Raw genomic sequence first — 27338 nt, 5'->3', positions numbered from 1 at the left:
AGGAGTGTGTTTATGGGAATTTTTGACCATTCTTCCAGAAGCGCATTTGTGAGGTCGCACACTGATGTTGGACGAGAAGGCCTGGCTCTCAGTCTCCGCTCTAATTCATCCCAAAGGTGTTCTATCGGGTTGAGGTCAGGACTCTGTGCAGGCCAGTCAAGTTCATCCACACCAGACTCTGTCATCCATGTCTTTATGGACCTTGCTTTGTGCACTGGTGCACAGTCATGTTGGAAGAGGAAGGGGCCAGCTCCAAACTGTTCCCACAAAGTTGGGAGCATGGAATTGTCCAAAATGTCTTGGTATGCTGAAGCATTCAGAGTTCCTTTCACTGGAACTAAGGGGCCAAGCCCAGCTCCTGAAAAACAACCCCACACCATAATCCCCCCTCCACCAAACTTTACACTTGGCACAATGCAGTCAGACAAGTACCGTTCTCCTGGCAACCGCCAAACCCAGACCCGTCCATCAGATTGCCAGATGGAGAAGCGCGATTCGTCACTCCAGAGAACGCGTCTCCACTGCTCTAGAGTCCAGTGGCGGCGTGCTTTACACCACCGCATCCGACGCTTTGCATTGCACTTGGTGATGTATGGCTTGGATGCAGCTGCTCGACCATGGAAACCCATTCCATGAAGCTCTCTGCGCACTGTTCTTGAGCTAATCTGAAGGCCACATGAAGTTTGGAGGTCTGTAGTGATTGACTCTGCAGAAAGTTGGCGACCTCTTCGCACTATGCGCGTCAGCATCCGCTGACCCCGCTCCGTCAGTTTACGTGGCCTACCACTTCGTGGCTGAGTTGCTGTCGTTCCCAAACACTTCCATTTTCTTATAATACAGCTGACAGTTGACTGTGGAATATTTAGGAGCGAGGAAATTTCACGACTGGATTTGTTGCACAGGTGGCATCCTATCACAGTTCCACGCTGGAATTCACTGAGCTCCTGAGAGCGACCCATTCTTTCACAAATGTTTGTAAAAACAGTCTGCATGCCTAGGTGCTTGAATTTATACACCTGTGGCCATGGAAGTGATTGGAACACCTGATTCCAATAATTTGGATGGGTGAGCAAATACTTTTGGCAATATAGTGTAGTTCTTGCAGTGAACAACAAATAGAGCTGCTTTGTTTTTTACTAAATATATTTTTTATCTAGAAGTGTACCTTCAGATATTGTGGTTACTTTATTTTTTTTTCTGTTTTCACTTCATTTTCTCATTGGGCATATAATGTTACATCACCAAGGTTACAGTATAAATGCCCCTCCCCAGCCATCTCAGAATGCTTACTGGCTTTGTTTGGGTGTGGTCTGGTTTGATTCTTGATTACTTGCTGTGTGTATTTGCTATTGAATTTGACCCTGGATGATTTAGTTTAGCGAGGAACCAGAAGAGAGAGGGAGAGACTGTATGTACAATTCACTTTATGGCTCTGACCTTCGTAAAGCAGTAAAATTGCCAGATGACTTGACATAAGCCTGCCCATAATATCTGTTCCTGTACGTTGTTTGAGCTGCTATTGAGATTGTATGACATCTCATTTATTTAATTTAGGAGGGGGAAATTGTTGAATACATGGTCAAATATGTGAATACATGCAGGATTTTTGATTTTGTGTGTTTCTTTTCTCCTGCTGATCAGAGTTGTTAAAATATTTCTGAAGCCCAAAGTGTTGTAAAACCATACCAATGTTAAATTTAGAAAAAGCAACATACTATCAGACCTGAAGTTTCATTAAATGAAAGAACAAAGTTGGTCCAACACCATGACATAGGTTTAAACAGTGTTTTTCAAAGTAGGGCTGCAGGTGGGTGCTAGCGGGGGTTCAAAAATGAGGGGGAAAATAAGAAAAAAAATCCTACTTTTTAATCATTGTAATTTTATCATGCTATAATTTTGTTGCTACCTAATTTCTGGTTCTTATCATCACCGTTTTGCAACTCCAGATTTCCTGATCCCACTTTAGTCCTTCAACATGTCAAAGAATGGCAGTAGGACCAGACAAGGTAGCACAGGAAGAAACACTAACACATTTTCAGCACCTGAGGAAGGCTGAGAACATCTCACACCCAGGTTTGGAAGAGGAGGAGTGGAGTTTAGCGTTCTGGGGCTCAGGCTAGTCATTTTGCTTCCAGGAACTGGTCAACTCAACCACTTCCCCTCCTCTCCCACTTCTTATGGCAGAGTGCCATCAAAGCAGAGAGAAACCCACCATAAACAGCATGCCACACTGCCAACCTTGCTGCCCAGAACCATGGTTTGGTCATGCATGGGCCGGTTTATCCCATGCATGACCATCATGGTTCACACCTGTCTGTATTTTAAGCTAAATATTCACATCTGTCCTCACTTACTCCCTTTGTTATTCAAAGCTTGTGTCTTCAGTTTCCATTTTAACTGAGCCTCGTCATTTCCACCTTGCTCATCTTGCGGTTCTGTTGTTCCTGAGTTTCTTGTTTATATCATTAAACCCTTTTAAAACCATCACGCACCTCCTGATATTCTCTTCCCACTTTAATCCCTCACCACCATAAATTATGAAACACCTTGGATGATAAAGCACTAACATGCAACCTGAATGTGAGTCTGACTATTCAGTTGTAAAGATACACCAATCACGGACACAAGATAAAAGACACATTTTTAGTGAACTCTTTTAAATTAGTGTTTAAACCATGATTGACTTCTGCATAGAGCCTCACACTCTTTTCTTTGTAAAGATTCCCTTTTTGGCTCCTGTTGCTTTAATGCTTTAACCCCCAAAAAGTCTGTTTGGCTCTCACTACTCACCCAATTCATTGCAAAAGCATCTAATAAACGGATGTATAAGTCAGATAATTTTATGTGGGTTACAGAGACAGTCCTTTGTCTGGACTTTTTAGCCCAGCGGCAGTTTCTCATTTCGCCCAAAGAGCCAGACATAGCAAAGGAAATGCAAAAAAAAAAACATAATTGTTTCACATTATGTTCTATATGGAAAAAGACAAAACCTGTTTTTTTTTTTTTATGATGTACCAACATAACTTTAGGTTTGAATTAGATACATTTACTAACAAAAAAAAAAAATATATATATATAACTGGGAGAGGCATATTACACGTTGCAGAAAATTTTAACAAAACATAGAAGCTCCAAGGAATCAAAATGACTTGCTCAGAAAGAAAAGATCATCCATCCATTAACTGCTCAATGCATTACATGAGGCTCACCTCTGCAAGGAAAACTTCACTTGTCAGCACTGCAGCTCCATTAGCTGGCAGACAAACGGCTTCTTCCAAAAGATTTTTAAGTGTTTGAAAGCAAAAATAAGCTTTCATTTCGTCACAAAGAAGAAATAAAACATTTTAAAAAATACATTCTTCCTCATTTGAGGGAAGTTTTGCTTTATCTTGTGCAGAACTATCTTTGTGATCTTATAGGTTGTGCTTTGTTACTAAGTTCTTGTAAATGAGACACATTCTAAAATGATTGTTGCTTGTTTATGAGCAATCAATCAAGCTGTGCAAAAACTTTTTTTGCGAAAAATCTTGACAGACTCTACCAGCCTAAACTAATCTATTTAAACCGTGTTGGTTTTTTGCCCTTTGTTGGTAAACAAGCTGCATCTGTGGGTGTGTTAAGGCTCCTGAATGCACTCATGGCCTTATAGATTTAGAGTTTACAACACTTGTAAAGGTAGATGCTTGGTTGCACACGCTGGTTCTTGAGTTTCTCATCTCTATCTATCATTTGAGTCTAATGGACCAAATAAAAGCCTCTGGATCTATAAAGTGCACAGAAGAGCATTAACTCACTTTGCTACAGCAAGAGAAACCGAAACTCATCGTAGCTTCAGAATCTTCAGTCTGTAATCTGAATCCTAAATGGATGGAAACACATAACATACACCCTACTATATTTGCATTTATATTCCTAATTGTCATCATTATTTCCAAAGGTAATTTATAAAAGTCATTAGCCCACAGCCAATTTTGAAGTGTTAATTAAAGTCCTTGGGAGTTAAATTCAATGCTTTAAAGTGTATTTATTGGTCCACTGTAGATCGACATAAAGCACCTTTAGAAGTATTAAAGGAATAGTACACCCAAAACATGATTAGCCTTCATTTTCTACTCACCCCCATGCTGAACAACACTCTGGAGTACTTTTTTGATATCTCAAATCCGTAGCGTTGTGAACGCGCAGGCGCGCTTTCAGGAAATCCTATACACTACTGTTTATGCTCTAAAAACATTTTAAATGACTTCGTTTCGAGTAAATTCTGGATGCTACCCACTCAGGACACTTGGAATACATTGGACGAGCAGTATGGAGGAATATTGACACGTTTTTTGTGGACTTTTATGGACCTTTCTGCCTCGGGCGCCATAGACCTCCATTATTTGAATGTCAGCAGACAGCAAGAAGCCTCCCAGATCTCCAGATGCATTTGAGATATCAAAAAAGTACTCCAGAGTGTTGTTCAGCATGGGGGTGAGTAGAAAATGAAGGCTAATCATGTTTTGGGTGTACTATTCCTTTAAGCAGTTATGCTGGTTAATATTCTCAGTCATCCAGGTCAAAATAAAAAAACAAACCACTGAGCTTTGTTTTCAAAGTTTGAAGAGGTTTTCATTCCCATTTAGGATGCGTTTTCAATTCAAAAGCAGTTAACACTAACAGATATGGAATAAAAAACTCTTTATACCAGTAGTTGCAATTCACGAGTAATCAAAACACACCCCTAACACTGCATTTATAGCTGTTGACATTGGTTGTATGTAAAATAAAACATCCTACTGGTTTATTTTTATTTGTAATGGAAATAAGAGCTTGCCAATTCTCCTTGGTTCACATTATAACTTGGACTGAGGGAATGCACATGCTTTCTTGGCTGTGTGTATAATACAAAGGGTTTGTTGCATATTTGCAACAATGGGTGTTAAATAGTTTAGAAAGAGGTGAAGTCTACCAAGCTCATCAGGCTTCCTGATCCAGTCTGACTCTTAGGAGCTGTCTAGGTAAAGCAGGGGCTTAAAGGATAAGTTCGGTTTTTAACACTTTTAGCCCATTTTCTGTAGTGTCCAGGATGAAATCGAATGATCGACACCAAAAATTTTGACAATTGGTCCTGTCTCTGCTTTTTGGCTCATTTAGAATCCACCCCTGGCTGCTTTAGAATGGCTTCCATAGAGCATGTCCGATAATGTCCTTAAAACAACCTTAAACGTTCTTTTTTTAAAATATGCTACTCACCGGGTCGTCAGCGCTGTTCAATGACGTTCCAAAAAAAGTTTCGTAAAGAAAAAACGTTCCTGTAGTGTTTTATTTAGCATTTTGTAAATCCCATTGAGTTCTGTTGGAATAGTCAATATTCCCCTGCCACCGGAAATGGAAATGGAGCCTGTTTACACAGTTGTAGTCTTTTCGCTTCACTCTGTGTACTCCGACGTCGAGAATCAAGAATCCACCTTTCGTATTCCATTTTCAGAGTTTTTTAAAGTGTTTAACAGAGACGTTAGCACCTCGACGTCGGAGTACACAGAGTGAAGAGAAAAGACTACAACTGTGTAAACAGGCCCCATTTCCGTTTCAGGTGGCAGGGGAATATTGACTTTTCCAACAGAACTCAATGGGATTTACAAAATGCTAAATAAAACACTACAGGAACGTTTTTTCTTCACGAAACTTTTTTTGGAACGTCATTGAACAGCGCTGACGACCCGCTGAGTAGCATATTTTAAAAAAAGAACGTTTAAGGTTGTTTTAAGGACATTATCGGACATGCTCTATGGAAGCCATTCTAAAGCAGCCAGGGGTGGATTCTAAATGAGCCAAAAAGCAGAGACAGGACCAATTGTCAAAATTTTGGTGTCGATCATTCGATTTCATCCTGGACACTACAGAAAATGGGCTAAAAGTGTTAAAAACCGAACTTATCCTTTAAACCTCCAGCCTCATCCTGGCTCACCCTAGTTTAGCATTTCGCTGTGGAAAGCCAACAACATTACACATCAAAAAAACATTTCATCTACTACTGTCCCGCTCTAGGGGACTTTTAAAGCTAGCATCACAAATACATTGGAATTCTGGGAGGAACTATGTCAATTATTGATTTTAAAATCCACACTGAAAAGAGCAATAAGTGATATTTGACCTCAGGTGGGCTGTTGAGCACTGTATGCAACCCAAGTAAGATTTGTAACAAACAACACTCCTCTCTATGCACCTCAACTCCAGCTGCAACCTCAGCTTTATAACGTTGCTGGAAAGAGAACTTCATTTTGTCCAATGGTTGTGATTGTTTCGATTCACTGGATGCACTCCCAGCCATTTTGCCACACTGCTATGCTGGCATTTTATAGCCAAAGGGGAGCTTGGCTCTGATTAGCAGCTGTTAACATGGACGTACATATAGGAGCAGCCAGTCTGGCTTCTAAACACAGAATGCATAAAAACACAGAAAGATGATGTGAGATGTCACATAATCTAAAAAGATATTTTTAGTTCTTCACATAACGTTGTTTTGTCTTTCAATCTTGAATAATGATTTATGACTTATTGCTCCTTTATTAGATTGTGCATTCCTTAAGCTCTTAATATCCAGTGTAATCTTTTAGCTATAGATAATATCAAAGTCTCAAAAGTGTGTTTTCAGCTGTGCAACGTGTTGACTTTGTTCACCCTTCCTATAGAAGCCCATAGTTGCCAGAAATGTTATTTTGGAAGCACACTCCAAACCCATAGAACTGTGTTTGTGATCAACACATCACTGATGACTCCTTGGTGAATCTAGGTCTCTACCAAAATTGGTTGTGTGATTATTTCCTAAAACAGGCACAATTCCTCCATCTATTTCCTGTCACACTTATCCCATGCGGGATGGCGTGGGGGGCAGGTGCCTGTCTCCAGCTGTCTATGGGCGAGAGGAGGGGTACACCCTGGACGGGTCGCATCAAAGGTCAACACAGAGACGGCACAATTCCTACAATAAAAAAACCCACCTGATAAGCAGGCAAGAGCCAAAAGTAAAGAAAACCACTTTGTAAACTAAAAGCAATGGGTAGTTGATAAATTATAAATCTGTTATAGTACATTCTACATAAATATGTTTTGCATGTGTTTTTGTATTCATTGTTACAATGTGCTGGATGAACTGATTAATCCAGGTGTGCCTGGCCATGGTTACAACGGTCAGGCACACCTGGATTAATCAGTTCATCCAGTAGAAAAAAAACACAGGAAACCAAAAATGATCTTTAAATTTAGGAAGTAGTGTAGTTGTGCATAGAGCCCAGTGTTCAAGTGCAAAGCTTAGAGCAAACGGGGCTGCCTCCTGTGACCAAAACCCAAAACTGCAGCACTCTTCAGCTCATCCTCCTAGCTCATGCTTGAACTAGACAACTTTTAGATTTTTCTGTTTTTTTTGTTTTTTTTTTACTTTCTTACCATTACATAGAGTTGCGATTGATGTCTGAGTTGAGCTGAATACTGGTCAATACTGAATATCCACAAAATCCATCTTGAATATATCGCTTTGATTGGTTAATAGGTTGGACCTATTCAACGCGGATGCCTTTGACTTCACATGAGCCAAATAGTGCTGGAATGTCCGCCCCAAAGGAAATTCAGGAAAACAGGCTACAGGCTTATAGACGCATCTGCACTGAACTACTGAGGTTTCAGTTTCCTCATTAAACAATGTTTTAGCCACAATTGTTAAAGGTTGGAGTGGGAGAGTGGTGGCCTAGTGGTTAGGGGCTAGGGCTTGGAATCCTGAGGTTCTGAGTTTGAGCCCCACTCCCACAGACTGCCACTCTGGCTGTCTCTTTAAGCAACATCTTTAAGATTATGTACGATTGCAATGGAATGGTTTGGAAGAAACAACAAATTGATATGTTAGAAGGGCCTCGACAAAGTTTAGATCTATATCAACTGACTATCTTTGGAAACACTTAAAAATTGACGATCATAGATTGTCTTCATTCACTGATATTGAAACTGATTTGCATTGTAATCAAAATGGACTAGCATTTCTGAAGTACCCCATTTAAATAAAAAAAAATGATTATTTAATTAATGCAAAGTAAAAATGGTCTAAATTAACAGGTTTGGGGCTAAAAAGTGATTTTTTTATTTGTCATAATTGTATGAGATTTAACTGTATGACTTTAATAAAAGAATGAGAATATTTTTCAGCCAGTATGATTGAAACAGAACTCAGCAAGCTTATGCTGTACTACATTTTCCATATGTGCTTCTGACTCTTGGATTAATTTAGTATTCACATGTTGCAATAGCCCCTCTCACCAGCAGAGAGCGGTACAGGAAAAGTGTACATTCACAAAAAGTCAGCATGATTGCAGTGTAACTTATCATCAGCTTACTGGTATTAAACATTTCAAACAGTGGTGTCATCATATGCCTGGTAGACAGGCATGTGATTCAGCACATCTGGCTCGTGTCATGGTAGCTTACGGGAAAATATGTTGCTGATGTTGTTGATGTCAACGCATGCAAAACGTCAGGAAGAATGTGTGAACAGAAATAGAGGTGTGAGAAGGTGTCCCTGTCCCTTGTGCTGGAATTTCAAACTGCAAGCATCCGCTGCATTGCTCTAGGGAGGCCGTAATATTAGATTTTTTTAAAGAGTAGCTGATATTTAAAAATGTTAGAATGTGTCCTATTTTTACAATTGGATTTATAAAGAATATTCATACTCATTCTTCTTGATCTTTTTTTTTTTTTTCAAAAATAATGTTGTATTTGCATTTTAGTCCCAAACTTAGTTTAACTTAGTCCCAAACTTGTGCCTTCTGTGAAGCTGCAATTTCACGTATAGGAGAGGAATATCTGAAATGACAGAGGGGGGAGATCTGTATGCTAGTCATGATGCCATTGCTAAATGGGCATCCTGCTTTCACCCAGCCTTCTTTCCCTTGTGTCATTTTTTTCTCTGTACATGGAACATTATTGCAGCTGGTGCTGCAGCAGTGAGCTGGCTGTTTCCACACACATCTCCGCTGACTGTAAGTCACGTGTCCACTAACATTCACATTAGATGCTAAAATGTTCACACTTGACACACACATACAAATTGCACAATAACAGGGGATTTACAGCTGCAGCTGTTCACACTCACTGAGATTTGTATGCACATCTGGTCGGGATCATTTCCCTGTGGATGTACGAGTATCTGTGTGTGTGGTGCTCTATGCCATCAGTGTGAGGATGCGTAATTTTTCGAACCATTCACCAGCCCTGCTCAGTTCTAATGCTGGTGCTCCTCTGAATAGATGATTTTTATTTGTTGTGTTTCATTGGACATTTTCTTCTAAAAGTCTGGACCTCTAACAGATTGCAAAATTTGTTGTTTTTTTTTAACTAGAAAATAACGTCCTGGATCTTGTAGGAAAAGAACTGGAAAAAAAAAGATAAAGCAAGAATTTAAAAAAGAACAACAAAAAAGGAACAACAAGAAAAAACGATCTAACTCAAAGAAATATGAGCATCAGTTTAATTATTTTTGTGATAACTTAATTCTGATTAATTCAGATATTTCTGTCTGACCATAGAAAGGCTTCTATTGAGCCACTCGACTTGTTTATGTGTATTAATACATAGCTTAGAACATTTTTTGTTGTGAAACCATTTTTGATTGTGACAAAAAAGTCAAAGGGGTGAAGTCATGGCACATGCAGCTGCCCATCTGAAGAAGGCCCGTGAGCTTGAGCAACATCCAGAATATAGAGCTCTGCAGAAAGCCAGGGAGAGGAGGAAAAGGAAGCGGGAAAAGGCTAAACGTCAGGTAAAATCTTTGTAGTTTAAAGTTCTGTGATGTTGTTTCCTGACTTAGTTTGTTTGAAAGTACTGTAGATAAACCCTCCAATATGTCTAAATGCTGTTTATGTAGCAGAGTATTTTAGCTGGACATGAGTGAGTAGGAGTTATTAATTATACGATTGCCATAAAGTATCAGGGTTTCATACCAATATAACCAAGATTTTAATTAAGTAAAATAATTGTTTATTGTTTTTCTCCATTTTATTTAATTTTACTGACAGCTGTTTTTTTCTGTCTTTAATGTAAGGTTTTGTAAACTTTCAAGTACAATTATATGTATACTCAAAATATGAATCATATAATTCTAATTGCAAAATGAGGAATATCAAAAGCCCCCAGGCCTTTAAAGCCCAGTAATAAGAAAAAATTATCAGTTATAAACAACTCGAGTTTATATCATACTTTTGTCAAGCTCAGAACAGAGGATCCAGTATTCAGGGCTGCAGATCTGCAGTAACAGCTGGACAGTAACAGCTCTAAAGCAGGAACCTCTGGAGAAAGGAAACACAGGTTAGTGGCCATGATAATCTGACAAAGGATGATTATCAAGAAGTAGCTGACAGGACGCAGCTGTTGCTGCACAGAGAGTGCCAGACGCTGGTGTAGAACTCCGCTGTGTGCTCGGAGGACAGACATGAGATCAGAACTGAGCAGACGAAGGTAGGCAGGATTATCCACAGGGTGAACTCAAAGCCGGTGTGGAGGACGTTGATTCAGAACTAGAAGATCAGAGGTCCGAAGAGTTTCCGAAGGGAAATTCAGGTCTGTAACAGGGGTTCCAGTTTAGGTTAACGGGCAGAATCCAGCAGGACTCCGAAGACTAGTCAGGCAAACAGAATCATAACATGAGCAGGCAGGCTCAGAGGTTGAGAGGCAGAACAGTTAATCAGAAACTTTAAGATAATGCTGGACACCCTCTCTCACTGGTACAATAGAATAATATGGCCCTGATGACTGGTATGAGGCAGCTTAAATAGAGCCATGAGCAGGTGGATCAGATGAGCAGCAACGAGAAACCCGGCAGAATTAGACAGGTGAATGAAATGAGCAATTAAGCCAAGAGTATGACTACTTTCGTTTGTTTTTGTCTAATCTAAGAAATATGATCAGGATAATCTGAGAAAGACAATTACATATTAAACAGAGCAGCATGATGTATTAAACCACATTTATCAGCAATATTATAGAAAATTACCTGTACAGGTTTTTAAAGCTGATGCCGATACTATTTGGACATCAGTATAACCAATTCCCAATATCTGCTTTTGCTTTTTGGGGGTCAAATTTTTGAAGCCAATATTTTGTTTTCTTCCTTCATTTACATTATAGAAATGACACAATTATAACAAAAGCTGCACAGATAAACATTTATACACAAATCAATCAAAACATTAACACTGGATAGTATATAGAAGTGACAATACAAGCGCTTCACTTGATCTCAAGGCAAGGCTATTGAATGTACTAATGAATCAGTAATTGCATGGCTTATTCTGATGCAAGGAAACAAATATCAATATCAGTCCAAAATATCAGCCGAATATACTGTTCTATCTCTAGTTAAGGATTGCATTTGCGAAGAACTTCTTGGATAAATATTTGGTGGTAAATTATATTTTGAGTAAAGTCTCCAGTTTCACAGTTGAACTGGCCATATAAGCCCAATTTATGTATATTTTTACTGGTTAAGATCATAAAGGTCACACAGAATCATGATAACGTAGCGTAATAAAGAAAGATAGCTGTAATATAATTTGGTTTAATAATAATAAATTCTAATCACAAGTATCAAGTATCACAATCAGATAATACGCTAATAGTTATGCTACACTCTGAAGGAGCTAAAAAAATGAGTAACTCGACACTGGTTTGACTGTATGCTTGTCTTTTCTCATTCTTGCAAGAATTAATGTACCATTTTGATGGAATGTCGCTGATAACAGTAACTGAACTTTATTGAGTTCACATTCTAGAAATGTACCTCTGCATTTAACCCATCCGCTTGGGGAGCAGTGGGCTGCCATCCTGGGGCGCTCGGGGAACAATAGGGGGTTATGGTCTTTGCTCAGAAACAAAGAGTGGCAGTCTGTGGAAGTGGGGCTCGAACTGAGAACCAAGCTCTGTGGTCTATGCCCTAACCACTAGTCCGCCAGTCCCCCCATCACCTTTTAACTGAACTCATTCCCCTGCCCAATTGTTCTTTTCTATTTATTGTGTCACATCTGTTTTGTTGTCTAACAATAACTTTTAGCATAGCATAGCTCACGCTGACGGAAAGTGGCAGTCTAGGTCGCATGACACTTACAGCCATATATCCGACCCTCTTCTCAAGTTACATTGGCGAGTTTTTGAGAAGGGAGCACAGAGCATGGGTACTCACTGCTGACCTAAAAATCATTTGATATAGCTTAAATGGGTCAAAACTTACACAGTGCTGTTATAAACAATCCCAAAGTTAAACCAAAAAATCCAAACGCCAGAACAAGACCTTTAATCCATAAAAGTGTAGGCTGGGAATGTTTGATTACTTTGATAAAATTATATTGAAATGTGAAGAGGGTTTTCAAAAGCCCATAAATGGCTGAAATAGAGAAGACCCTAATGTAGATAATAACTGAAAGAAAGACATTGAAAGACTCTGGAAAACACGGAAATAAAAAAGAAAATTGGACAGACACATTTGAAGGCATCACTTTACAGTTGTGTGAAGTTATGACAACAGTTAAGTCTAAATTATTCCAAAAAATCCGAACTGGTCTCTTTGGGTTGTATTATGGAACACCACAAGCAATGCAGTCCATATTCTGATTCTTAACCCCAGCTGTCATACCATCCCAACCCACCCAACTCCGGCCTCAAGCTGCAAGGGTCTGCGGACACGGTAGAATTGATGATCTGAAATGTTAAAAATAGCAAAAGCTGGAGAGCTTAACCTGCAAAAAAGAGACTTAGAGGCAGACCAGGCAGGCCAAGGCCTTGAATGCATGCTGGACGGAGACTAAGCTAAGTTGTGGAACATGGAATTTCTAATGCTATAAAAATAATAAGGTCATTATGGAGTTATTAATTGATTTAACTGGTTCTGAAAGTTAGGATAAAGAATTTGGTGAGTTTTTGCCGCATTTACCCCTCGAAGCAGAATGAAAAGGATTCTACCAAAGGATGTGCAGTCAGCAACTTTAGGACTTCATGTACTGTATAGGTGAGAAATGTAATGGTTACTATGGGTAATTCCACATCCTGTAAATCCTGTGGATCAGATCAAAACTCAAAGAGTGATGGAAGTGATAGTGATTCAAACCAACTACCTGAATGCTACCAGTCTGCAGACTCTAAACCTGAGGATGTTGATTTCCAGGTAAGAGAAGGAATAGTAAAATCTCTGTCGCTTTAGTGTCTTTTGTTTCTGGTGTCCTGTACTAACAGAGTTCTGCCTATTTTTGACCTCATTGCTAGTGGTGTTTCTGTTTATTTGTGGGATGACCTCGGATCTAGGAGGTTTGACTTCTGACCTTACACAGGGGGTGTGGTTTTATTTCCCTCGTCCTTGTTTTTAACCAGAATTGTGATGCTAGGGTAAGGACTACAAAGTATAATCACTTAGTTGACTTTATTTATAGAAAAATACTTTTCTTCAAAGCTCTGACATGGATGGTCTCAATAGATAAACTTGAAAAAGGGTACAAAGGGTACTGTATATCGCATTTATCTATAAAAAAATATATATATTATTTTCAATATTTACTTTCAAGATTGTGATTGCAGCATGCCGGAATAACAAAATGTTCACAAGGTATAACAGCTTTTTCAAAGGAGCGAAAGTAATATTTGATAGTAGCAGTCTGCGTCAGTTAGTGTTTATTTTGCTGTTAAGTTAAGCTAATGAGTTTTAAATTTCTAATTTTAACAGTGGGAGTGACAATGGAAGAGATGCATGGTGTAAATTTGTGTTTTGCTGCTTTGAACAGATTTTATGGTTAAATTTAGAATGGCCTACTCAGACTTATCTTACAACCCTCTGCAAAATTGCACAACACCTTCTCATTTGAAGCAATGTCTTAATGCAGATGTATGCAAATGAAATTACTACACTTTTTAATTTCTTTTAATAGGACTGAAGTATAGATTTATAATATGTGAAATCACAGCCATCAATGCAATATCAATGTGCATAAATGCCACTGCAAGGTGCTTTTATTTCATAGTCTATAACATGGAAAGTCCCAAGCAATCATACACTTTTAACGCCAGATCTGGTCAGTTGGAAGTGATCTCAGTGCCCTTGAGGTCCACCTCTGATTAAAAGGGTTATTGCTGAAAGCTAAAGCTCACAGAAGGACAAAGGCCGTGGGAAGAACTGGGGAGAAAATGTGAGTTAACCCTTAAAGGTGATTGCATTTGGCATCAAAATTGAACTGGATTCTTGACATTCTGCTGCCCTAAATCCCTGTAATTTCTTCAATGATGTAATGTAATGTAATGTAATGATAATGTCTTATTGTTTCTTTTTCGTTTAAAAATGATCATTTATTTAAACAACATTTAAGTGAAGTTGGTTTGATGATTTGTATTATCTTTACTTATGTCTCTTTCTCTACAGTCCGACAGTAACACCAGTTTTCTTCGGGCTGCCCGTGCCGGCAACACTGACAAAGTCCTTGAATTCCTCAAAAATGGAGTAGACATCTGCACTTGCAACCAGGTAAGACTATTTAAAACAAATAATACAACTGTTTTACATCTGTCGTTTTCTTTTGCTTTGTGCTGGGTGCATAGTTTTACAATTTAGCTAAGGTGCCATATGTAATGTATCTAATTAAGTAAGTATTGTTTTACAAGCACTTTGTTACCATATGTTGGTCAGAAAATATATTAGCCAGTGATATTCTAAATCAAGATTTTACAAGCTGCTGAATTTTATCTTGAACTGCACAGGCAGTTTTTCAAAAACAAGAGATCAACAGTTGTTACATATCTATAAATATTGGAGATTTCATCCTTCAAACCTAAAAAGTCCTAAATCTTTAATGCCAAGTTTGAAAGAACATTTTGCACTTGTAAATGAACTAGAACAAATGCACAAAGTATTGACCAGGTATTCAAAGTTTTAAAAAAAGAGCTTACATACTGTGACTATTTGAACAGGTCAGACAACAAAAGAAAATGTGTCCATATGATACTGATGTATCAGATTAAAAGTATCTTTTGAAAATAACATCAGACAGATATTAAACATACGATTTATAAAGCCCACATTTCTATATTATATAAATTGATAGAACTGCAAAAGATTGGTTCAGATGTATTCCTTCCACTTAAAAAGTATGCCGTACTTTCTATTGCTCTGTCGCATAATCGCCCATTAAAATAAGTTGAAGTTAGTTTCAGGGGCTCTGAAAATGTTTGAATGAGACATTAACTGAAGCAGCATATGATTTATTCTTAAAATATTTGATGAGTTTTTGCATTGTACCAAAACCTGTACTGGGTATCTTTTTATCGGCTGCACCAAAAAACAAAAGGTACATAAGAGAAAAACTATTTGCTAATGCTAGCTTTTGCACTCATGCAAAAGCATCACAATAATTACCTTTGTAAATAAATAACCAAACAAACATGGGGCCATTCTGCATAATATTAGGGGTCTGTGGCCCACTGACAGATGCTCTCCCCCCCCCCGACTGCCCACACTTAGCCACATTCTTTTCTAGGAAGCGGAGTATTACAGGGGGGGTACTTCTGTTTGTAGCTCTGTCAACCCCTCTGTGTCATTGTGATTTGCCGCAGTCACAAGACAACCCACAGATGGATATCGAGTGGGCCTACGTGAGCATGTGTATTATGTGTGTGAGTTCCTGCGTTACATTCCCCGTTGTTGTTTCTGTTGGCCTTTCAGAATCCTGGCATGAATTAACAGCAAATATTTATAAACTGGATTGTAATTGGTTTGTAGCCCGGGGAGCACAGATGCCCACCCATTGCTGTACTGCTTGTTACCATGGGGACCATGGTTTTGTTTTGGGGGTCGGGGAGAAAGACTGGCTACACAAGTACAGACACACAAACACAGGACCCTGTAACACGAGAGCCATGCCTTTGAAGGTATTTCTTCAGGTCAGATGACCAAATGTGAGATGCTGTCAGGTGACTAAAAATGTGATTGACATTATCCCTGAAATCTCCTCTGAGCCCCTGCAAGAGTCAAGGGAGGTAAAGTCCAATTAACTACGCTTGATTCCGGGCTTTGTACTCTTTATAGTTTATATATTTCTATTATTTTCTGGTGTATGGCAGAAGCTATCATTCAGCTGAGTTTTATAACTGAAAAACCTTCCACCTAAACTTCTATTGTTTAAAAACAGTGTGTAAGTTGGTGAACTACCAATAATTTTGGTAGAAATAAACCTTGGAAAATTTGTAACTGAATGAAAAGCTCTCCATGGAAAAACATGGACGAGCCGCAGCTTCTGCTGGAGTGGGTTGACTAATATAAACATCTTATTATTTAGCTCATACATGTCACCACGATAACAGATTTTGAAAAACTTTTGGTAAAAGATTACTCTACAAGAAGGCTTTAAAAGTATTAAAAAATACCTATGCTATGCCTAGAGTTGGCTAGAATGTTGGGTAAATAGGGAAAAGTTGCACAGAGTATAAAAGCTGGTGACATTAGCTACGTTTACATGCGTAAAATTTCCCCGATCCGATCCAAACCTTGGTTGATCGGAAATTCAAAATCTCCGTTTACATGGACACTAAATGAAATGATCCGATCATGACGTGCGTATACATGTACCAAGCGTTGGATCAGATTAAATCTTTTAAGCATGCGCAGAACTTCCTGCCAAACTTGGCAGTTCTGTCTGCGTCTGGTTTTTGGGAGGCCTGACAAACGATGCGCTCGGAGCGAGCGGAAAGAAAAACGGAGAGAGGAGGAAAAAAGCGCTTGGCAGCGAAATGTCTGAGAGAAAATGTAGAGAATGAGAGATTGAACCGGCGTGGGAGAGCGAGTGGGCTGTGGAGAGAGAAAAGAGGAAGAGGAGGAGGATAAATTCCTGCTTCCTGCAGCTTTAAATGAACTTGAGTGTATAAGACTAGACTCCTCCCGCCATGTTGTTCACAACAAGAGCGAGAGCGACCGGTGGTTTCCTGTTGTTGACAAGGCGGAAAAACGTCACGCTGACGTCGCACACATGCGCAGTGAAGATTATTTTACTCTTAAGATCCGAATGGGTGTTTACATGGACGCCAATCGGAATGGCGATCGACAAAAACCACCTCTCTCTTTCGGAATTAAATTTAGATCCGATCGGACCGAATCGGATTAGAATCTTCAGTCTGACATGTTTACATGAAACATTTTTGATCTGATCAGGCCTTCAATCCGATTAGTTGTGTCCATGTAAACGTAGCTACTGTGTCTCATTTCTTTGTGGAACATATGTGTATCCAGCATAGGGGCGTCGGTTCAAAAGTTCCGTAATTTAAAGGAACAGACATTGCACATGCATCGAGCACAAACCAAGCTTAGTCAGTTGTTATAAGTGCATTACTTTTTTAAGGGTGTAGATTTCTTTCTTTTTTTTTTTTTTATGGAAAAATGTTTGCAAAAGATTACAAGAGTTTGCATTTTAGAGCAACTCATTAGCAGGGCAGGTTCCCTTACAAATTAACTAGCTAACACCTGATTATTTAACTGATAATTTAAAGAGAACAGACTAAATAAAGAAATACTTTGCTTGAAGAAACATGTATTTTGGAGCTAGGAACTTCAATAGGTGAATTGGTACTTAATTAACATTCAGTGGTGTTTCAATAATGGCTCTTTATGTATATTTGTGTAAAAATAAAAGCAAGAAAATATAGTAAATCACAGGCACATAGAGCTTAAAGCATGCATGCATAAAAAGAAATAATTTTGTTTCTGTCATTGCGTAACAAGAAATCTCTTCCTGTTTTAGGTCAGTTAGGATTCTAGTCTGACTGACATTGCAAAACTCAAGGCTCATTCAATACTGTATATGTAAATATCTGTTGAAAGCCACGGCCATACATTCTCATATTAATAATAAACATTACTATAGTATATTATTTTAGCTGCATTTTCGTTTTTAAATGCCATTTTATTGTGTGTTTTTTCTTATTTTTTAATATTTTATTCAGTATTGTGGTATTCCTATAAAGAAAATCATTCTATCAGATCTTTTTGCCCTAATGATATTAACAGTGCCACAACGGTCATATAATAAAGACCAATATGAATTTCTATGAACCCTGAAGGCTTTATTAGAAGTGCTGTTAAAAGGATTTTCTCTAATCCTAGTTTATTTGTATGCTATCAATAACAAAATAGGACTATTTTTGCAGAAACAGTTTTATTCAGTCTTTATATTTGTAAAATACACAACTTGTCAAAGCTGAAATCCCAGCAAAGAGTTTATTACATACTGAAGTACTCAGTCCTAGAAAGCAACAACCACACTGGAGCCCAGTGACTCGTGCCAAAGACAGGACCTTCCAAGTCAGTAAAAGAGAAGGAAAGAGATCTATTTCTAGCCTGCCTGAGCTGTAGTGGCCCAAAGATACCTCTCGTACTGCTTGAATGAATGAAGGCTACATATATAACAAAGGGGTAATATTATTCCCAAACTTTTATAATCTTGGAATTGCTAAGGTACTATTGGTGTGTAGCAAAATCTGCATGAATCAGCTTTATTTGCTTGGGCTCTCTCGTCCTTACTGTACAATGACCAGAATCTCCCTTTAATCTGCCCTGTGTTAATCCTCTGTGAGTGATATTGCTCTTTAATCTGCATTTCCTATTTTTGCCATCAAAATTTTATCCTCAAGTGACACTCCAGTCCTTAAATCTACCCCAATTAACTATGACCACTTATGTGTGATCATAACAAAGGTCAACGATCAGAAGGCAGATGAATATTAATCTGTGTTGGACAGTTCAGCGGTTTCTGTCCGAACTGGTGACGCAGGCTGTCCATTAGCTAAATGAAGCTTTCGCTTATGGCTCAGCGCAGAGAGGAAAAGGGGCTTTAGATCAGTCTGTGGCAGAGTGCACACATATGTGTGTCTGTTGCCCATTTCTGCCTGAACACATAATGGTTTAAATGTGATTGAAACACTACAAAGACGTTGCGGTATTTTTCTTTTTTTGCTGTGTCATCGTCCGCCATTTTAGAACTGACACAACTTCTCTGTCTTCTCTAATATTCGTAAATGGAAGACAGAATCAGTTAAATTCTCTTAGATAATTTGAATTGGATGAACAAAGACAATATACAATTTTAAAAAACATCTTACGCCAAGACATTTGAAATAATTTTGTGTTTCCGTATCAATCAGTACATATCATATTTTAATTTATATCTTTTTTCACTTAAAGAACCCTTTGCCTTTAATGTTTGCCCAATTTTTCCTTGTTGAGCGGTTGACATATATTAGTTACCCCTAAAAATGGCCACTATCTATGTCTGTGTGTGTCCCATATGCTCCCTATGACTGGGCAGAAACTTTAAACCCCTGCTGGCTGTTTGACATTTGACAAGTCAGGGAGCTGGTGTGAGGCACGTGTCTATTTTTTTATTTGGCAGTGTTTATTTGCATACACCAATGCTGTGCAAGATGTAGGCCCTTAGCGACATAACGGCTCCTCTGCTACATCAGATCCACCCGAAGAACCTCCAGAAGCTCCTCCTGTTTCTGTAATCTATACGTCTGTGCCTGCAGTGGTTTGGGTAGTATGCACAGAAGAACTGGAGGAAAATTAAACTAGAGAAGATCAAAAGACACTCTGGTGCAAAAGGGAAACTGCGCCTGAGAGGAATGAGGATTTAAAAGAGCAAAGAATCTGAGGCGTGAACATTTGGCTATATATTCTTTCTCAGATTGGAAGACGCATCAAAGAGAATGGATGAAAAAGAGGATGAGGTGCATTCTTCTCTTTATTTGTTAGAGATTATATATATTTATGTGTTTCTTCTACAGAACGGATACTTTATCTCTAAAATCTTCACATTAATAAGTATTGAAGTAGTTACTTCAATAGTTACTTACTTTGCTGCTGCAAATGGACTGTTTGATGTAAAATGTAGATTTTCCCATCAAGACAGAGATTGTATCTTATTATAACTTCTCACAGGATTAATCATGGCCAAAACATTTTTTAGACTAGGAAATAACTTGGTTCACTAGAGGGTAAAACAAAACCTCTGTATGTCTTGTGTTGTTGGGTGTTATTTCTATTAGAGATTTAAGATAGATTTTGAGGAATTGAAGACTTACAGCCATGCACGTCATGATACAGTTTATTTCTGTTTTATATTGTAACACTTAGTTTACCTCATTTTGTAAAACTAATTTCTGTCAAAGAATAGAGAAATGATTTTATACCTTTAAAAAATTTCCCATGTATGTACAAATGTAGGACAGATCGAAACCAGAATTCCAAAACTGCAGATGCATTTTGCTATTTCTGAAAGAAGGACAAAACTAAAAATAAGTCGGCTTTTCAAGGAAAACCTCCCCTTAGGAGTTTTGGGAAATATTTTCGTTTTTTGTGTGTGTGTGTGCTTTGAACTGCAGAAACCAAAATAGGCCAGTCCTGAATTATTTTCTTTTTTTTATTTATTTTGTTTTAAACAGTATGAAAAATTTCAATGTTTTTGCTTTCAGGGATTCCTCATGTAAGTGACCATTACCTATTTACAATAGCAAGACATCAGACTGTGTATGAGTGAGAGAGAGAGAGAGAGAGAGTTGCTGTGAAACTGTGTTAAACTGCTATTTTAAACCAAAGACAAAATTATACGGAGATTATATTTTAAACCATCTTTTTGGTCTTATATTAGGGATTTACTGGATAAGCCCAGCTAGCATGAACAAAACAACAATGTCCATGAGGCCCCTGTAGATAATGTAGATTATTATTTTTACTTCTAAGATTTCCTAATTGCTCCTAGATTTCAGCCTTTCTCACTGTTTAAATGCTTCAATTTTTATTAAACTAGATTTATTAAAATCTAGTTGTGCCTCTATAGAAAATACTGTTTGATTTTAAATGACTTTTCACAACTATGCTTCCTCTGACTCTGTAAACTCCCCATTGTAATTGATAATTCACTAACTTTGCAGCTTCTCCACTGCTGGTGAAGATTCTAAGTCATTCAGGTCATAGTCATTTCAAAAAAAAAAAAAAAAAACAATCCCCTGGACTTTTCTTTTCCAAGTTTGAAGACGTTTCGCTCCTCATCCAGGAAGCTCTATCACTTCAAAATGTCTGGATGAGTTGAGTTTGAGGCTTTATAGAGTGGACCAAAAACAAGCCTTGTTTTTGCTTAGAAAATGCCAATTGAACCTGAGGAGCGGGTCCGCCCCTTTAGAGTAGGGGTTGTTTGGTTCCATTTGTCTGTAATACCTGAAATCTTTCTATGATTCTGAAAGGGGGGTTGTTAAAGGGGATTGTTCACCTGGCTGGGAAGGTGAGGTGCTCTGTTTGACTGTAATGGGATGGGGGTTGCGATGACATCTGGAAGGAATCAACTCAATTGCTTAATTGTAGGTTTTTCAGAGCTGGAATCTGAGTCCACCCCCTTATGTTTAAGGTTGGTTTTTCTCTCTTAACATAGATTGCTTTCTTCACACCCCTCTCAAACCACCTATTTTCTTTGTCCAAAATGTGAACATTCTGGTCCACAAAAGAATGTCCTCTGTCCACAAGATGTAGATGTACTGCAGAGTCTTGTCCAGAGGAGGTCACTCTTCTGTGTTGGGCCATCCGTCTGTGGAGAGGTTGTTGTTGGAGAAACCAAACAACCTATCCACAGATTTAATTTATATCAGTGTTTTGTTTTTCTAGTAACAGTGTTCCAATGTTTAAACCTACATTAATGTCTTTACTGCAGAATGGGCTCAACGCATTACACCTGGCAGCCAAGGAGGGACACAAAGAATTAGTAGAAGAACTGTTACAACGAGGAGCCTCAGTCGACTCTTCGACCAAGGTACACAATGTTATCAATGGTACACAAACAAGTTATCAATGATTATATTGTTCTGTGTTTATTATATAGATATATACATAGACATTTTGATATTTAGCTACCAAGTATATTTGGAATGTAAAAGCAAAGGAAGTAAAGGGGATGTCCTCTTCTTTTTGCAGTTACTCCAATTACCTAACTTTAAAAAGGGTTGAGTGAGTCCATACTTAGATTATAGTTCATATTTCACTTTGGGTGAATCAGACTGAGGGGGATGAGTGTCATTTAGTACGCTGCTTGGAAATCTGCTCACTATGAGACACTAAACAGTCAACATGGCATCTGTCACCATGCTGTTTGTGTCCTTGGACTGGAATCAATATATCAGCACAGGGTTATTTGCAACATTCATGTCCTAAAAATGACTGGGTGTTTTAACATAGAACTTGGTGCATCTACTGGATGTTTTGATAAAGTTAAATTAAGTTCAGTTTTTGAAACATTTATACAGGATCCAAACTTGCTTGACTTTCCTTTCTCCTTTGCAGAAGGGAAACACTGCCCTCCATATTGCCTCGCTGGCTGGACAAAAAGAAGTAGTTAGACTGCTGGTGAACAGAGGGGCAGATGTGAATGCTCAGTCACAGGTGAGACTTAATAAGCATAAACATTATTAATTAAATCTGTGTAACACTTGTATCATAGGTGTGTGCATGTTTTGACTTGGTTTTGTTTTGTCTTTGCAGAATGGCTTCACTCCACTCTACATGGCAGCCCAAGAAAATCATTTGGAGGTGGTGCGATACTTGCTGGAAAATGAGGGAAACCAAAGCATTGCAACTGAAGTGGGTTTGCATTTAAAATATATTTTATGTGTTTTCTTTTTTTACAATATTTATTTTATTTAGTGTTACTCAAATAATAGAACCAAGTTTTTATTTCCTTTTTCTATTCACTGCTCTTGAAGGATGGCTTTACCCCTCTGGCCATCGCCCTCCAACAGGGCCACAACTCAGTGGTCTCGCTGCTTCTGGAGCATGACACCAAGGGTAAGGTTCGCCTGCCCGCCTTGCACATAGCGGCCCGCAAAGACGACACCAAGTCTGCTGCTCTCCTGCTCCAGAATGACCATAACGCTGATGTGCAATCCAAGGTTAGTGAGAGTAAACATGCTGATTTTGATAAATGGAGTGGTTATAAAACACACATGATGACATATTTACCTGACAGAATGAAGCAGGGTGGAGCGAACAATAATGAACAAAAAGCATGCCAGTTTTAGTCCTCTGGCCCCTTGCCTTGTACTCTTCATTGTCTTTCAGTGTCTTTGCCTTGTACATTTTATGACATTCAGAGATCCATTCTCTAACAACCCTAAACCCCATTCCTCTTTCTCTATGCCTCCTAACCAGATGATGGTCAATAGAACCACAGAGGTATACAGACTCGTCACCTCTTCCTCTGATTTTTTTTGTCACTTCTGACCATCTCTTTCAGCTTATCCTAAAACTTTTCCCTAAATTCATGGGAGTTGTTGTGACATCCACAACTCCCGCATGTTACACTTCTGTACCTTTAATACAGTTGCATGGAGATCACACACTGCATGGCTGACAAAGAAAAACTTGCGCTGTTTTACCTGATCCAAGAGGAATGTTTGATTCAACTCCAGGAGCTTACATCATGTTTAATTTTTAGAGGTTTCTTTTTCTGTAGTAGTTGATCATTCTTTACAAGCCGTTTCTTTGTTACATAGTTTTTCATCAAATACCTATTGGTAGTGGTTCTTCTTTTTACTGTTCATGCCTCTTTTTAATCAGAAACAAACCTACAGCATGTGTACTTTTCAGCATGTTATTATTGATTTTATTCTCTGAAACACTTTGTTTATCTTTAAGTTAACTATGTTTCTTAATTAATTTGCACCATGTCAACCAGAATGGGAAGGTAAGGAGTTAAACATACTTTTAGTGTGTTAAGCAGATCTGTTGGAGCTTAATAGGATTCATTTGTCTGTCTCTGCAGAATCACTTTTTTTTTTGTATTTTCTTTTCATTACAACTTGCTTATAGTCTTTTTAAAAGTTCAGAAATAATTGTTTTTTTGTCTGTTTGTTTGCTTTTTTTTGCATGAAATATTTGTAAGGGTTTTGCTATAGAGAGCAGTGCATGAGATATTTTGGCTTTTTGCATTTTTCTGTATTTCAAAAGCATGCATCTTTGCTATTATATGGCTTCAGCTCTCAGGGTTTTTGGTTTGTCTACTTCTGATAATTTATCTAATTCTGTTCTTCTCTGCTTTCTACCTGTCTGTTGTGAACAGAGCGGTTTCACCCCGCTGCACATTGCAGCTCACTACGGTAACGTCAATGTCTCCACACTGCTGCTAAACAGAGGAGCTGCCGTTGACTTTACAGCCCGGGTAGAGTCTCAATTCCCTTCTCCAAAACAATTTGTCTCACACTAGTAAAACTCTAGAACAGCTAGATTTTATATTTTAATTTGTTTAGCATGTTTCAGAGATGTATCAGAATGAATTGGACAAACAGCTACAGTATGTTGTAATACAGTTTTAAAACTGTCCAGCAAAAGCAACAAAAGCACAAAAAATTATTTAACTTCATGACACTAAATATTTAGTTTAACAACAGTCATGCCCACTAATGCCAGATGATGCTGATTTGCATCATACCTAATTGATATTGATAGCTGTATCTATTGAATGTTTTATCGTATTTACACAGCTCGCTATGCTATCAATAGATTTCAACAATAAAGACATTAACTAGTAATACTTTAATACTGTACTATACCTAAGTACCTGTATCTTACTGCTTAGAATGCACACATATAAATAACTTGTATTAATGACAATCTTATCGTCTTCTCTTCATTGTCAGAATGAGATAACTCCTCTCCATGTTGCTTCCAAGAGAGGAAATACCAACATGGTGGCTTTACTGTTGGATCGAGGAGCTCAGATAGATGCTAAAACGAGGGTGAGGCTTGTATTAATTTTGCGGCTACAGGTTTTATTGAATGAAACGGTTTTTATGATGTCAACTTGTAACCTCAGTAGTTCCTTGACATGACTACTACTTTTTGATTAGCTGGTTCTACTATTTATTTATGTCTATCTAATTCCCTTACAGGATGGCCTTACCCCATTACACTGTGCTGCCAGGAGTGGACATGATATGGCCTTGGAGCTCCTGTTGGAAAGAGGAGCACCCATTTTAGCTAGAACTAAGGTAAAACACTGCTGTGCCTTTACTGTGTATTCATGCTTCATTTTCTTTGTTTTTTTGTTTTTTTCATTTAAACAATAACTTTTTAAAAAGCTGTATTATCAAATGTTCTGCATTTATTCTTGCCCTGTACAGAACGGACTGTCTCCACTCCATATGTCAGCCCAGGGAGATCACATAGAGTGTGTAAAACTTCTGCTACAGCACAAGGCACCTGTTGATGATGTCACACTGGATTACCTGACAGCACTACATGTTGCTGCTCACTGTGGCCACTACAGAGTCACCAAACTCCTCTTGGACAAAAAGGCTAACCCTAACGCAAGGGCATTGGTAAGAAAGAAAAAAAAAATTATTTTATAGATTTGTATTTAAGCAATTATAAAATAATTGTATTAATCTATCAATTTCCTTTGCGTTAGAATGGATTTACTCCTCTCCATATAGCTTGTAAGAAGAATCGAGTGAAGGTGATGGAACTGCTTATTAAATATGGCGCTTCCATCCAGGCCATTACAGAGGTACAGTACGTTTTTGTATGATTTTTGTTTACGAACAACCCCGTGTTTCCCACTAACATCTCTCACCTTTGCTTTTTACTTTTCCTTATCCCAGTCCGGACTGACGCCCATCCATGTAGCAGCTTTCATGGGTCACCTCAACATCGTTCTGCTGCTGTTGCAGAATGGAGCCTCTCCTGATATCCGCAACATTGTGAGTTGTAGTTTTTGCAGCTTGGTTGTAATATTTTTCCTCAGCTTAGTGTGTTAATGTTGCTGACTGTTGTGCTTTTGCTGTACATAAGCGCGGGGAGACAGCACTCCACATGGCGGCACGGGCCGGTCAGATGGAAGTGGTCCGCTGTTTGTTGAGAAATGGAGCTCTGGTGGATGCTATGGCCAGGGTGAGTCATCTCAAAATCATTACTTAACCTCTTAAAAAACTGATAATGTTATTGTAAGAGGAAGGGAACCATGAAGTCTTCCACATTTTGTTAAGTTTTAAACATTTTATATAATTACGTATATATATATATATATATATATATATATATATATATATATATATATATATATATATATAATAATGAAATAAAACATTTCAGGGGATTTGAAACAAGTTGTTGTTCCCTGCTGGAGTTCAGAATACCTACAGTAGTTTGCTGTGTCCCTAAACGGCTTTTTGTAAACTATAAATGGGATTTTCTGATAGATTTCTTGAATGCCTTTCTTTTTGCTGCTCTTTCTAACAGGATAGATCTGTAGGGCACACATCCATCAGTTCTCCTTATATTAGCTGTGGGTTGTTTTACTTATCATTTGCAAAAAGTGTTTTTTTTTTCTTATATTTTACATTTACTTGTCTATCAAATTAAATCCCAACAAAACACTGTATTGTATTTACCGATCTGTGTGCTCAAACTGCTGTCTGAGCCCTACTGCTTTCCAGTTTGGAAACCTAAAAAAAACTTTTCTTTAAACAAATTCTTTCTTGGCTAAAATATGATATTTTTGCCTACACCAATCAACAGGAGGACCAGACACCTCTCCACATTGCTTCTCGTTTGGGTGAAACCGATATTGTTCAGCTTCTGCTGCAGCACATGGCCCACCCAGACGCTGCCACCACCAATGGTTACACTCCTCTACACATTTCAGCCAGGGAGGGTCAGGTAGAGACGGCGGCTGTGCTTCTGGAGGCCGGGGCCTCACACTCACTGGCCACTAAGGTGAGCTGGGGGAAGGACAATGATGCCTATAGACTGAGAGGTGACTGCCTGAAAACAAAGAAATATAATTGTTTTCTCAATTTCAAATCCTGCAGAAGGGATTCACACCCTTACATGTAGCAGCAAAATATGGAAGCCTTGATGTAGCTAAACTTCTCCTTCAACGGAAGGCACTTCCTGACGACGCTGGCAAGGTGAGCAGAAGATATATAGCTGTGTTTTCTCTCATCTTTCAGTTCATTTCAGGCTAACAATGTGTCAGATGATTTAAAATGTATTTGAATGTTTAAAACAATAGAAAGAAGTATGACTCTACTGATAATTGACATGAATTTAGGTAATAAAATGATAAAGGTAGATTTACATGAATGCATTCTTTCACAGAATGGCCTGACTCCATTACATGTAGCAGCTCATTATGACAACCAGGAGGTGGCTCTGCTGCTGCTGGATAAGGGAGCTTCACCATATTCCACTGCAAAGGTTGGTCAAAGTTTCTCAAAAAGGCTCCATGTTGTGTAAGAGGGAGCGTAAATGCTCT

General features: G+C 38.4%; 1 protein-coding gene across 1 annotated transcript in view; it reads left to right on the top strand.

Annotated features, from left to right (window-relative positions):
* Positions 1–9667: 9667 nt before the first annotated feature.
* ank2a (ankyrin 2a, neuronal) overlaps positions 9668–27338 on the top strand; it is a 52252-nt gene continuing 34581 nt past the window's right edge. Inside the window, exons 1-15 of the mRNA XM_038271012.1 lie at positions 9668–9787; positions 14423–14524; positions 21744–21842; positions 22370–22468; positions 22568–22666; positions 22789–22974; positions 24144–24242; positions 24721–24819; positions 25204–25401; positions 25491–25589; positions 25684–25782; positions 25874–25972; positions 26600–26797; positions 26893–26991; positions 27182–27280. Coding sequence (XP_038126940.1) covers positions 9668–9787; positions 14423–14524; positions 21744–21842; positions 22370–22468; positions 22568–22666; positions 22789–22974; positions 24144–24242; positions 24721–24819; positions 25204–25401; positions 25491–25589; positions 25684–25782; positions 25874–25972; positions 26600–26797; positions 26893–26991; positions 27182–27280 — 1794 coding nt within the window. The remainder of the gene's footprint in view (positions 9788–14422; positions 14525–21743; positions 21843–22369; positions 22469–22567; positions 22667–22788; positions 22975–24143; positions 24243–24720; positions 24820–25203; positions 25402–25490; positions 25590–25683; positions 25783–25873; positions 25973–26599; positions 26798–26892; positions 26992–27181; positions 27281–27338) is intronic.

The sequence above is a fragment of the Cyprinodon tularosa genome, unplaced genomic scaffold (genome assembly GCF_016077235.1).
Source record: "Cyprinodon tularosa strain WSP-4 unplaced genomic scaffold, ASM1607723v1 ctg788, whole genome shotgun sequence".
Taxonomy (NCBI): domain Eukaryota; kingdom Metazoa; phylum Chordata; class Actinopteri; order Cyprinodontiformes; family Cyprinodontidae; genus Cyprinodon; species Cyprinodon tularosa.
This window is presented reverse-complemented; position numbering and strand designations above follow the sequence as displayed.